Here is a 13,184-nt window from a genome sequence, read left to right on the forward strand (position 1 = left end):
GAAACAGCCTCTCTTTCATTTTTCTTTGAAAATTTTGGCATTTTTTAGCAATAATATTTCCACAGTCAGTATAATTCTCTAAGACTCTAACATAATTCATTATTCCTTTTTTATTTTTTACAAATCTCTCTTTAGCTGAAAATTTGAAAATTGGCTATTTGTTGATATTACGAAATTGTTATTTAAAAATTATTCTATTTATGTGGTCATGTTTAAATCATTACCTTTCAGGGATACATAATAAAACATTTGTGGATAACATTATTTTGTATCTGGGATTTGCCTTAGAATAATATGAAAGGCAAGTGGGCAAAGCTATAGGTAAAATTTATCACAAATTTAAAATTGTTGAGGGCTCAGCTGGTTAAGCAGCTGACTCTTGATTTCAGCTCAGGTAATGATCTCACAGTTTGTAGAACTGGACCTAGCATCAGGCTCTGTGCTAAGAGCACAGAGTCTGCTTGGGATTCTTTTTCTCCCTCTCTCTGCCCCTCCCCTGCTCATGCTCACACTCTCTCTTTCTTTCAAAATAAATGAATAAACTTTGTAAAAAAGAAATAAAATTTTGCAACTTGATGGAGGGTCCTTGGAGGTTATTCTACTATTTGCTTTTGTATATGGTTAAAATTCTTATAGTAGGAGTGCCTATCTCTCCTATTTTGAACATGAAGCTAAACCCTTAAACTACTAATAAGTTTTGCTTTTATTGTACTGGTTATGAGAACTCTTTCCTCTTCTCTATTAATAGACTGAAGACATTAAAGAGATAGCCAAAAAGGCACAAGCTCTGCCAAAGGTGAACCCAAAGAGGCAGCGAATCGTGATTTTCACCCAAGGGAGAGATGACACTATAATGGCTACAGGTATGTGTGGAAATTGTAGAGAAGCCCAATATTATGAAGATTAATCTTTTATAAAAAATTCTGTATTCTTGATATTATAATTTATTTGAAAATAACATTCTTTTTTTTTTTTTTTACCACCTTCATGCATTTCACTTACTCCACCCCTGACCCTACTTTTGGCAAACACCTATCTGTTGTCTGTATTTATGAATTCACTTTTGGGTGGGTTTTTTAGTTTATTTTTTTGTTTCTTTGTTTTAGATTCCACATACAAGTGAGATCATACAGTATTTTCTTTTTCTCTCTGAGTGATTTTACTTGGTATAATGCCCTCAAGGTTCATTTATATTGTTTAAATGGCAAGATTTTCTTCTCTTTTTTTATGGCTGAAGGATACTCTGTTGTGTGTATGTCTGTTGGACACTAACAATTGTCTTACCTATTATAAATAGTGCTGCAATGAATATGTAGGCATAGATTTCTTTTTGAGTTAGTGTTTTTTTTTAGATAAATACCCATAAATGGAATCACTCATATGGTAGTTCTATTTTTAATTTTTTGAGGAATGTCCAGACTATTTTCTACAGTGACTGTACCAATTTACAGTCCCATCAGCAGTGCATAAGTGTTCCTTTTTCTTCATGTTCTTATCAACATTTATTTCTTATCTTTTTGATAATAGCTATCCCAACAGCTGTGCGGTGATATCTCATTGTGGTTTTGATTTGCATTTCCCTGATGATTGCTGATGTTCAGCATCTTTTCATGTACCTCTTGGCCATCCATAATAATGATCTAGTTTCATTCTTTTGCATGTGGCTGTACAGATTTCCCAGCAACATTCATTGAAGACTCTGTCCCTTTCTTATTGTATGTTTTTTACTTTTTTCTCATAAATTAATCATATATGAATGGGTTTATTTCTAGACTTTCTTTTATGTTCTATTGATATATGTGTCTGTTTTTATGCAAGTACCATATTGATTTGATTACTATATCTTTGTAATATAATTTGAAATCAGGAAGTGTGATGGCTCTAGCCTTGTTCTTTTTCAAGATTGCTTGACTATTTGGGGTCTTTTGGGTTTCTTTTGATGGTTGGTTGGTTGGGGTTCTTTACTATTTTTCCCCTCCCTTGCCTCTCAGACTCTTTTTGTGGTTCTATATGAATTTAGGGTTGTTTGCTCTGTTTTTGTGAAAATGTACCTTTTGTAGTGTTTTTATTTTAATTTATTTTCTGTTTATTTTCTTTTGAGAGAGAGAAAGCAGGAGAGGGACAGAGAGAGAGGGACAGAGAAAATCTCAAGCAGGCTTTACACGGTCAGCATGGGGTGCATGCAAAGCTTGACCTCACAAACTGCAATATCATGACCTGAGCCGAAGTCAGACACTTAACCTACTGAGCCACTCAGGTGCCCCATTCTTATTTTAATTAGTATACCTACCTTCTATCTCAGTAGAAAAGATTTCATTTTCAAGAAGGTAATTTATTAAAATTCAGTTGAGTAAATCCACTTTGATTGAGTTTACTTACTTTGATATTTTGGGAATATTGTCAGTCTAATAATGTCTTTCCTTAAAAAAAAAGTTTTACTTAGGAAATTCCTTGCTTGACTTAAATGAATGTATCCAATTATGAACAAATAAAATCCAGAGATAAGTAACTTCCTCAGTTCTAAACCTCAAGAAGAAAACATCACTTCTGTTTTACTCAGCCATCTATTTTAATGACACTTACAGATATAGGTGTTTCATCTAGTTAACAAATATTTTATTGGTGAAAATGATGAATATCATCATTGTGATGATACCTACTATTAAAGCCAAATACAAACCTGTTAGTTCTGTCTGAACCACTAAGATTAAAACTTGTCAGCTAACTAATAATTATTATAAACAGTAGCAATTATTGCCTTTGTGTTTTTTCAATACCCTGCTAAACAGTAATTCAAGATATGAGCCTTAAACATCTAACTAGGAAATAAAATTAATACACATAAACATCTAAATACAAAAAAGTAAAATTACACTTAGTCTATATATGGGTTATATTGACTCAGAGAAGGATATTGATCAATAAAGCCTGGAGAAAGATGTTATAGTGAATATGAAGTAAATTTTTGTTGAATTTAATGTTTAAGCCTGAAAAGGTTTAAAAAAAAGAAATTAGTGTCAGTTTTGGGGAAGAAGGAGCCCTAAAATTAATTCATTCCAACTTTCTTACTTTAGAATTGTCAAAATCAAGATTCAGAAGCTTACTTCAAAAAATATTTATTTCAGGGGTGCCTGGGTGGCTCAGTCAGTTGAACATCTGGCTCTGATCTCAGCTGAGGTCATGATCTCACAGTATGTGAGTTCAAGTCCTGCGTGGTTGGGATTCTGTCTTCCTCTCTCTACTCCTCCCCTATTCACACATGTTCTTTCTCTAAATAAATAAATGAACTTAAAAATATATATTTATTTCAAAATAATCCAGTGAGTGACAAATAGTGGAGTTATAGATGAAATGGTGATGGGTATATGAGGGGTGGTCATTATGTTATTTCACTTGTGTATATATTTACAATTTTTCCATGATTATAAGTATAAAAAACAGCAAGAAAGAAAAGTAAAAAATAATTTTCAATCAAGATCAGAGATACTAAGTGATTTTCTTAAGATACGTTGATGTCCTTGGTAAGCCTTGAATTCTAGGAAAGATTTAAAGAAAGGAGGGCAATCCAGTTGTATGAGTGAAGAGGATCATATGAGCAAAGGCATCACATACCATATAATCTTTTATTGTTGTGACAGAAAAAGCCACACTGTTAATTTGTGCAAGAGAGAAAGGAAATAAGTCATGAAAAGATATCCCTGCATTGATAATAACCATCTGGATTGTTTTCATATAGTATGTGGCTTGTTCCTGTCTTAGCAATGAACACTGCTTAGAAAAGTGAAAAACATGGAGACTTCTTATCTTACAGAAACTGTAGTACTGCCTTCTGACTCATAAAATGCTGTTTGGTTGCTCTTTCTGGAGACATTTATCTCCAGATAAATAGCTTTATATATTCTAGATATGCATATTGTACAAGTGTCTTCCTCATTGTGAATTTATACAGTTTCCCCAAAACTGCAACCTTTGAAGTTAGTCCCCCCTTCCTGTGACTTAATTTCTTTGTCAACTCATTTTGCTCTTTATAAAATCTATTAAACCATTCTTAGGAATACTTACTGGCAGGAATTTATTTGAGGAAAGACATTGGCTAATCTTTACTCTTCCTACTATATGAAAATGAACTTAAATTAGAGGATGCACTATATCTGCAATGCATGATAAATACAAGATGGATAGAGAATCTGTTCAGCGGTGTCAGCTACAAAAGCAAACATGATAAATGTTAATGCAGTTTTGAGCCCTGGGATAAGCTATTCAGTGCACAAGCATAGCTGAATCTCTTTGCTATGTTGTTATTCATGGCAGCCAAATAAATGTCAATAATAAAAGAGAATTAAAGATTTTCATTTCCCAGAGGCAATCCTCTAATACGGCTTGATCTTTCATTTCATTTGTAATTCGTTCTCATGTCAGGATGCAATCATTCGCCAGGCTCTGGGTGTCATGTTAAGTCATTTAATAATGATTAAGAACATAAAAATGCTTGGCCTGTGGGGCAATTCACAGAAGAGATGCCAATTTGTTATTGTTTTTTCCTCCTTTGCTCTTGAATATGGATCAGCTTTTTCCCACCTCCTAGCATTAAAATACTAATGGAGAATGGGAAGGGAATGTGTCCCTTAATTTACTGTAAGTGACATTCCAGAATGGCACAAGGCAATGCTAACACACTTATTTAAACACTAATTAGGAATCATTGTTCCTTAAACCTCACATTGTGGAGCATTTTTAAATGATCACTGCTAAGTTTGTGGCATTTAGCAATAATGTAACAAAATCAGCTTTCTTGTTATTTAATTTTAGAGCCCTTTCTCCTTTTGAGATATATATGGTGTCTATAAGCCACTTTCTGTTACTTTATACATGTAGTTCTTTGAATTCCTCTTTGCTAAATTATCTGTGAATCTAAAGTTTTTAAGACCCTGTTTGGTTACCTCTATTTCAGTTGAGTATCCATTTTGTATATTCATCTGCCCAGAAGTTTTGTCACATATTTCATTGCTTGCAGGCTAATTGAGTTCCAACCTTTTTTGGAGTGTGTTGGGGTGAGGGTGGCAAGGAGCACTGGAAAGTGATAAGAGTAAGAAGCCAGGAATGACAAGCAGGAAAGAAAATATAATTCTATACACTTTGATCCTTTTAATAAATATTGAATGAACCTGTTAGGTAGCACAGGTGTCAGGTCAAGGAAGTCATTCCTGTGTCCATAAACTCTAGAAAAACTAAGACTAAAATAAAGATACTTATTTCCTACTGGACAGCAACTACTAATGAGATCTTCATATATCAACACCTTATTATTATTAACAATTGCAGTAAAAATATTTTATATACATGCATATATACATAATACATACACATATACAGACATACATGTCTTTATAGAAACAATATTTCTCCAAGTTTCTGTACTAAATATATGACTAAAAATTGGAAAAAGCAATAGAATTTTTATTATAAATTGCAAATAATGCATTTCACATTTTCGCTCTTAAGTGACACAATGAAATAGGGACCTGTTTCACTCCAGAATAAATTATAGACTTTTCTGAATACTTTCAGAATTCTTTCCAGTCTGTTTGAATTGTGATCTTGCCAAACAGAAGAAAATAGACTAGGTTAGAGGTTTTTCAAGTAGAAGACAGGGGCTGCCATATCAGAATCACCTTTTGATAAATATAGCCCAGGCTTCATATAAGTATGTTCACTTCAACCTGATACATCCCTATGAAGAGTAGTAGAATATACATCCTTGAGAAGATGTATAAGAATACGGGTTGTGGAGTGTGAGGGAAGTAGAGTGTAAAGATCCTTTAGGTAATACAGCAACGTTGTGTATCCTCCATCTCTCACTTTGAGATCCATTGGATTAGGTGATTTGATAATGTTGCCCTAAGTTTATGATTTTGTGGGATGATAGAAACAGAACCTTTTAGTAGCTAAGCATCTAGTTCTTCAATAAGTCAAGCCTTGGTGAACACTTCTTTCTCTTGATAAATCACAAAGGGTCATGTACTTATTCACTATTACTAGCAATCTATATATATTATTTTTAAAAGCCAAATGCACTTGATTAGTTTATAATTTAAGATAGTCACATCATAGTGCCCTTTGTCATTTCCTTATAAGTAAGAGGAGTTATTCAAGTTACGTGTCTTCATCTTCCTAAGACCTAAAAGAAACTTGTCACCCTATTTGCTAGCTAAGTTTTCATGTTCTTTGAAAATACTCAGTGTTATACATTATAAGAAAAGGTCAATGTGCTTTACAATTCTTATAGACATAAAGTACAGAAAGTGTGCACTAGAAAATGCACTCTAAAGAAAAACAACTTTAGCAGCTGGAAGAGTAATAATGTCAACACATCACTACTCCTACTCCTACAAAATATTGTTATAAATCATTTTGGAAATGTTATCTATACTACAGCCAAACCAATTTTAAATGATGATCTTGTTGGCATATGTTGCTGATGATATGAATAAAACAAATTAAGTAGCGTTCTTTTAGAATGTCTGTATATGACATTCATGGAAAAAAAGTTCTTTAGATTTTTAAGACTATCTTTTTTTGAGCATTACTTTACTTTTTGACAACATAAGATGCTCTAGTTTCTTGGATTTTCCCTGCTTCTCTCCTGGAATCAACTACTTCTTCAAGGAACCCTGATTCGTCTAATTAGCAAATGATATTTAGAAAGCCATGTCTGAATGTAAGATATGCTCATTGTTTATTGAGAATCATTACTTTAGGACCCTTTTAGCAAATAAATTAGCAATATATGTATGTGTAATAACTCATGCATACATATCTATCTGTTTTTATTTCTATATCTAATATCTATTTAAATTCCATGGTTTGAACCTGCTGGTACCTTTGATTCCAGTATAACCACAGAATTTATTCTAGCCTTCACCCTGTCATTCCTTTTAACTTCCTCTGACATTGAAAGTTCTGGCTCTCATTATCTAAAATGTATTTACTTATCATTCCATCCTAAAGTACTTTTGAATAACCCATACCCTTGTGAGAAAGAAACATATTTACTTCCTAAAGTGTGTGTTTACAGTTCTTTTTATCTTTAGCCCTCTGAAGTCTAGTCAAAATAGTGTTATCCAAAATCACTTTAGGTTAGTTCTTTTATTCCATCCACTTCAATGTGGTTACATTATCTATTTGCAGTACAGTTAGGTTTATTTCTAAGAGTTTGTATTCCATATTTGTTTCCTTTCATATCTAGCACTTTTTTTTTAATACGTACAACCTCATGGTGTCGGTTCTGTGTGCTTTGACAAATGCATACGATCATGCAACCACTACTATATTTATAATACAGAAGAGTTCCATTTTTCACTTAGTTTTCTAAAGTGGTGTTACCAATTTATATGCCCACCACCAGTATGTAAAATGGCTTTTATTTTTTAGTATTTTCTACTGTCTATTTTTATTTTAGCCATTCTGGTGAATATGCTCTAGTTTCTGATTGTGTTTTTAATTGGAATTTCCCTCATTTAGTGAGGTGGGGCACCTTTTCATTTGCTTATTAGAATTTAGATACCTTCTTTTGTAAAGTTGCTATTGGAGTCTTTTGCCCATATTACATTGTCTTATTGATTTATAATTCCTTTTGTAGTCTGCATACAAGTCTTTTGTTAGATAAAATATTGCAAATATATTCTTCCACTTTGTGACTTGCCCTTTCATTCTCTTCGTGGTATCTTTTGATAAATAAAGCTCTTAATTTTAATTTAGTCCAGTTAATAATGTTTTCCCATTATGGGTAGTATTTTTCATATTATTTTAAAGAAAATTTTTGCATATCCCTAGCTCATTTTTATTTATTACTCTTTATTTGTCACTGTCTAGAATTAGAATTAATTTTCATATATGATATGGGGTAGAAGGAAAATTCATTTCTTTTGCCCATATGAATAACTAGTTGGCCCATCATCATATATTAAAAGAAACATCCTTTCCCTTACAGCAATGAATTAACACCTTTTTCACACTTCACATTACCTTATACCTGTGAATCTCCTTCTAGACTATTCTATCCCATTGTTTTCTTTATCCTTTTAACCAGTTTACACTCTCTTGATTACTTAGCTTATTATTAAGTTTTTATTTGGTAATGTCTTTTTATTTGGTAATGTCAGACTTCCAGCTTTGTTCTTCAAGATTGTCCTAGTGTTTCTTGGCCTTTGCATTTCCATATAAAGTTTAGAATCAACTTATTGTTAACCCTCTGAAATTTTTAATTCTTACTAGAATTTTTTTAAGTTGAATTATATATTGGATCCATAAATCAATTTGGAAAGATTTAACTTATTTACAATATTGTGCCTTCTAATCCATAGAATCTTTTTCTCTATTAATATTTTTCTCTATTAATTTAGGTGGTCTTTAATTTTTCTCAAAGTGTTAGTTTTTTCAGTGTAATGGTCTCACATATATAACTTTTATAAGATTCCTAGATTTTATAAGATTCCTATTATTTGTTTTTTGTATTTGTTGAAATAAGGTCTATACCCAACATTTGGCTTGAACTCACAACTCCAAGATCAAGAGTCATATGCTCTACTGACTAAACCAGCCTGGCACCCCTTTTATTTCTCTTTTGATGCTATCCTTTTTTTTTTAATTAATTCTGAGATCAGATCAAGTATAAAAACACTCATAATTATAGAGGTCAGTAGTAAAACCTTTTCATCATTGCTCAGAACTGACTAGTCTTTCACACATACACATCTACCCCCAATCTCATTCCTCCATAAATAAGTCCTCAGTTATCCAGCCACCTTTTTTTTTTTTAATGTATTTTGAGAGAGACAGACTGCATGAGTAGGGGAAGGGCAGAGAGAGAGAGTATCCAAAGTAGGCTCTGCACTGTCAGCACAGAGCTCAATGCAGGACTCAAGCTCATGAAACCATGAAATCATGACCTGAGTCAAAACCTAGAGTCAGAGGCTTAACTGACTGAGCCACCCAGGCGCCTCTCTACTGTCACCTTTATACACCCAGATGCACACACACTCTCACAACTCCAGACACAGCCCTTATTATTATTTTAAATTACTTTTGCTTCTTAGAACTACATAGATCACCTAGATAGCTCAGTAGGTTAACCGTCCAACTCTTGATTTCAGCTCAGATAGCACAGAACCTGCTTGGGATTCTTCCTCTCCCTCTCTCTCTGCCTTTTCTCTTCTCGCACACACTCTTTCTCAAAAATAAATAAACTTAAAAAAGAGAACTACAGAGACCATGCATCAGAGAGACTGGAAAGTCTTCTGATGCTCAGATTAGTCTATTCTCATCATTGATCCATTCAGTAAAGAGCAGATCTCAGGGATGATGCTATCCATTTGAAAATGGCATCCTTTTAGATTTCAGTTTCTGTTTGTGTTTTACTGGTACATAAATTTTTTATAATAATATTGTTTTCATTTATTAATTGAAATAATATGTCTGTTGATTCTTTTGAATTTGCTATGTATATTAGTGATATCATATATGAATAATGACAATTTCACTTCTTTTTTCCCAATCTTGGTATTTATTTTTTGAATTTTTCTTACTGTACTATTAGCACAGTGAAGCACAATGAATATGAGTACAATTTAAATGGCTGTAGTGAGTATCTTGGTCTTATTCTCAATCTCCTGGGGAAACCTTTAGTATTTCATCAAAAAGGATGAAGTTTGTGGTAGTCTCTTTATAGATATTCTTTAACAGATTAAGGAGGTTTCCTATCACTAATAGTTTGCAAAGAGTTTTGTTTTTAATGGTGGTAAAATATTTTTAGTCATGAAAGGATGTTGAATTTTATCAAATAACTTTTCTATATCTATTAAATATTACTATATGATTTTTCTTCCTCTCCCTCTTTTCTAAATGTGTGAATCACAGCTTGATTTTTGGAACAGTAAACCATCTTTGCATTCTTTGGATAATCCCAATATAGTCATGATATTCTTTTAATGTATTATCAATTTGCTCTGATTATATTTTTCTCAAATTTTGCAGTGTTGTTATGAAAGACTTTGTTTTATAATTTTCCTTTCTTGTAACAGCATTGTTAGTTTAGGTAGGAATATTATGATGACCTTATGAAGTAAATTAGGAAGTGTCCTTTTTCTGTTCTGGGAGAGTTTTATAAGCTCAAAGTTCTTTTTATGTAAAAATTTGAAAGAGCTAGCCCATCAAAATATCTGGGAATATAAAGAGAATAGTTTGTTGGATAGTTTTTCATTACAGATTCTTCTTTAATTGAATAAGAATGTTCATTTTTTTTCTTTTTCTTTCTATGTCAGGGTTTTTTTTTTTTAATTAAAAAAATCTTTTTATTTTTGAGAGAGAGAGACAGGGCATGAGTGAGTGAGGGTCATACAGAGAGAGGGAGACACAGAATCTGAAGCAGACTCCAGGCTTGGAGCTGTCAGCACCCAGCCCCGTGTAGGCTCAAGAACCACAAGATCATGACCTGAGCCAAAGTCAGACACTTAACAGACTGAGCCACCCCTATGTTAGTTTTGTAAAGCTCTATTTTTCTCAGAATTTGTCTCTTTCATCTAACATAAAATTATTTATCATATTCTCTCATCATCTTAATTACTGGAAGATCTATAGTAATATTCCCTTTTAAACTCTTAATCTTAGAATTAAATTTATGCTCTTTCTCTTTTCCTTAATCATTTTTCCTAGAAGTTTATTTTAATTTGAATTTTCAAAGAAATAGATGCCAAGATGATTTTGGACTATCAAGGGATTTATTAAAGGAAACACCTGTAAGGGAAGATAAGTTATTAGCCAGAGGAAGCAGGGAGACCTGCCAAATTGTGGTACAGGTCTGACCCCTGTGTTGCAGTGAAAGAAGGTTGGGCAGGAAGAGGCATAGATTACAATATGGTTAAGTTTTGACAAGGCCAGAGAGGAGCCCTCAAGCCAAAATTGCCCCATAAGTGAAGTTGCCCAGAGCAGTCCCACATATCTCCAGAATAGGCCTCCATGCTGTTTCTGTTGTACTCATGGAGAACGTGGCCTCAGCATGAATGCAGTGGTGAATTTCAGAGCATAGCTCCACCTGGCACATCTGAGAGGCAAACTTTCATGGCCATGACAAGGTTTATCAATTTTATTAGTTTATGAAGAACCAACTCTGTCTTTGTTGATTTCAGTTGAATATTTGTTTTATTATTTTTTTCATTTTCAGGTACTTTTGTCTTTCTTCTATTTTCTCCATGTTTAATTTACAAATTTTGGTATGTCTATTTGTAATATATTCAGTTCAAAATATTTTCCAGTCCCTATTGTGATTTCTTCCTTAATCCATACGTTATTTAGGAAGTTTTACCTAATTTTTAAATATCTGGAATATAATTGGAGATTTTCTAATTATCTTTTTGTTTCTGATTTTTTGTTTAATTCCATTGTGGTCAGATATGCAGAATGATTTTAGTTCTTCAAAATGTATTGAAATTTCATCTCACTGCACATCATACTACCAATGTTATCCATATTCTTCATGCAGTTGAAAACAATGTATATGCTGATATTCTTTTTTTATTAATTTGCTGACATTCTTTAATATAGTCTTTGTATATACAGTAAGGTCGTTTGTTAAGTTTACCTGTATATAAGTTTAGAATATCTTCCTGATAGATTGAACTTTTATCATTTGGAAATATCCTACTTTACCTCTAATGATGCTTGCCTCAGTATCTTTTGTATCTATTATTAGTATAACTATGCAAGCTTTGTGTTGTTTAAGTGTTTGCATGGTTTTTCCATCCCTTTACCTTCAAACTTTCTATGTTCCTAAATATAAGATTTTTTTTTGTAATGGATATAGTTTTTTTAAATTCATTCTGACTACTTTTTAATTGGAGCCTATTGATATTTAATAGAAGTTACTCATATAATTGGATTCATTCTCACATCTTACTCTTCTTTTTTATTTGTCTCACATGTTTATCTTTTTTTTTTCTTCTTTTCTGCTTCTTTTGGGTTGATCAAGTATTTTTTATTCTCATTTCTTTTTCTATTTGCTTGGTAGTTCTATATCCTTTTGATGTTTGCCCTAAGAATTACAAAATGTATGCTTGACATATTAAAGTTAAATATAAACTGTAAGAGTCACCTTGGGAGTCACCTTGGCATGGCAACCGAGCGGCCATTTTGCTGTGGGTTGGAAAAACACCATGCACCGACGACCCCCCACCCGTCACCCGTAGACCTGGAATGTTCCCCGCCAGTTTGAAAACAGCCAATCACGGAGCCCCAGCTTCCCACCACCCTGACAGAGGAGGCAACCTATCCCATCCTGCCACTTCCCTAAAGTGCCCTTATTTGGTGGTCTGCCCTCCCAGGACCAGACCGGAAGTCTTTCATCCATAAAATACCTCGCCCCTCCTGTACCAGGCACGCCTTCCCTGACTCTGCCCTGGACTCAGTCACAGAACCTCGCCCGAGGACTGTGGATCCTAATAAAGGCCCTCTTGGCTCCATAACCTGGCTTCCCTCTTTCCTCTCATCTCTGCTTCGATCTATTAAATCTTACATAAAACTATAAGACTTGCCTCTTCTCATACAATGGTAGGTCCTAGAACATTTCAATTCCATTTAAGGCTTCCAACCGTTTCTAGTCAGTCACCTTAATTGTTAATGCCTTGTAGTGACAAAATACTGTTATCATTTTGTGCAATTGAATTTTACTTTTTCCATTGTTTTTCTTCTCCTCCTGCATTTCTATGTTTTTATCTAAATAATTATGAATTATTTTATCATTTTTCTTTTACCTACACAGCTTCTTTCAGTATTTCACTCTGTGTGAATTCTCTTAATTTTTATTTGCAGATATTCTTTATATTGCCTCTTAGTAAGTATACAACTCTACATTGGAAATTATTTCTTTGACTCTTTAATGATGACCTTCTATAATCTTTGGATTCTCTTAACTTTTGTCAAGTCACTTGTTAGAACTTAATCTTCCTTCTTTCATATATTTCCATTTTCTCTGCTTTTTGGAATTTTTCTTTGACTTTAACTTTGCACTTGCTGCTTGTTTTTTCTTTATCCTGCTAGGGTTTTTAGTACTTTTTGAATCCATGGTTGATGACTCTTATTAGTTTGGGAGATTTTCCATCCATTATCTCTTTAGATACTACATTCCCTCTCCT

At 33.1% G+C, this 13,184-nt stretch overlaps 1 protein-coding gene and 2 non-coding genes across 5 annotated transcripts in view; 1 reads left to right on the plus strand and 2 right to left on the minus strand.

The window, feature by feature from the left end:
• The window catches only part of ADK (adenosine kinase), a 521,042-nt gene that overhangs the window by 422,552 nt on the left and 85,306 nt on the right, over window positions 1-13,184 (plus strand). For all 3 annotated transcript variants that reach the window (XM_029932000.1, XM_029932002.1, XM_029932001.1), the window contains one exon: window positions 749-863. In XM_029932000.1, coding sequence (XP_029787860.1) covers window positions 749-863 — 115 coding nt within the window. The remainder of the gene's footprint in view (window positions 1-748; window positions 864-13,184) is intronic.
• On the minus strand, window positions 8,655-8,724 carry LOC115286190. The gene has a single exon (XR_003905935.1). It is a non-coding gene; the product is annotated as a small nucleolar RNA U2-30 (small nucleolar RNA).
• On the minus strand, window positions 9,252-9,331 carry LOC115286194. Its single transcript, XR_003905937.1, has one exon. It is a non-coding gene; the product is annotated as a small nucleolar RNA U2-19 (small nucleolar RNA).

This window comes from Suricata suricatta, chromosome 2, assembly GCF_006229205.1.
Source record: "Suricata suricatta isolate VVHF042 chromosome 2, meerkat_22Aug2017_6uvM2_HiC, whole genome shotgun sequence".
Taxonomy (NCBI): Eukaryota; Metazoa; Chordata; class Mammalia; order Carnivora; family Herpestidae; genus Suricata; species Suricata suricatta.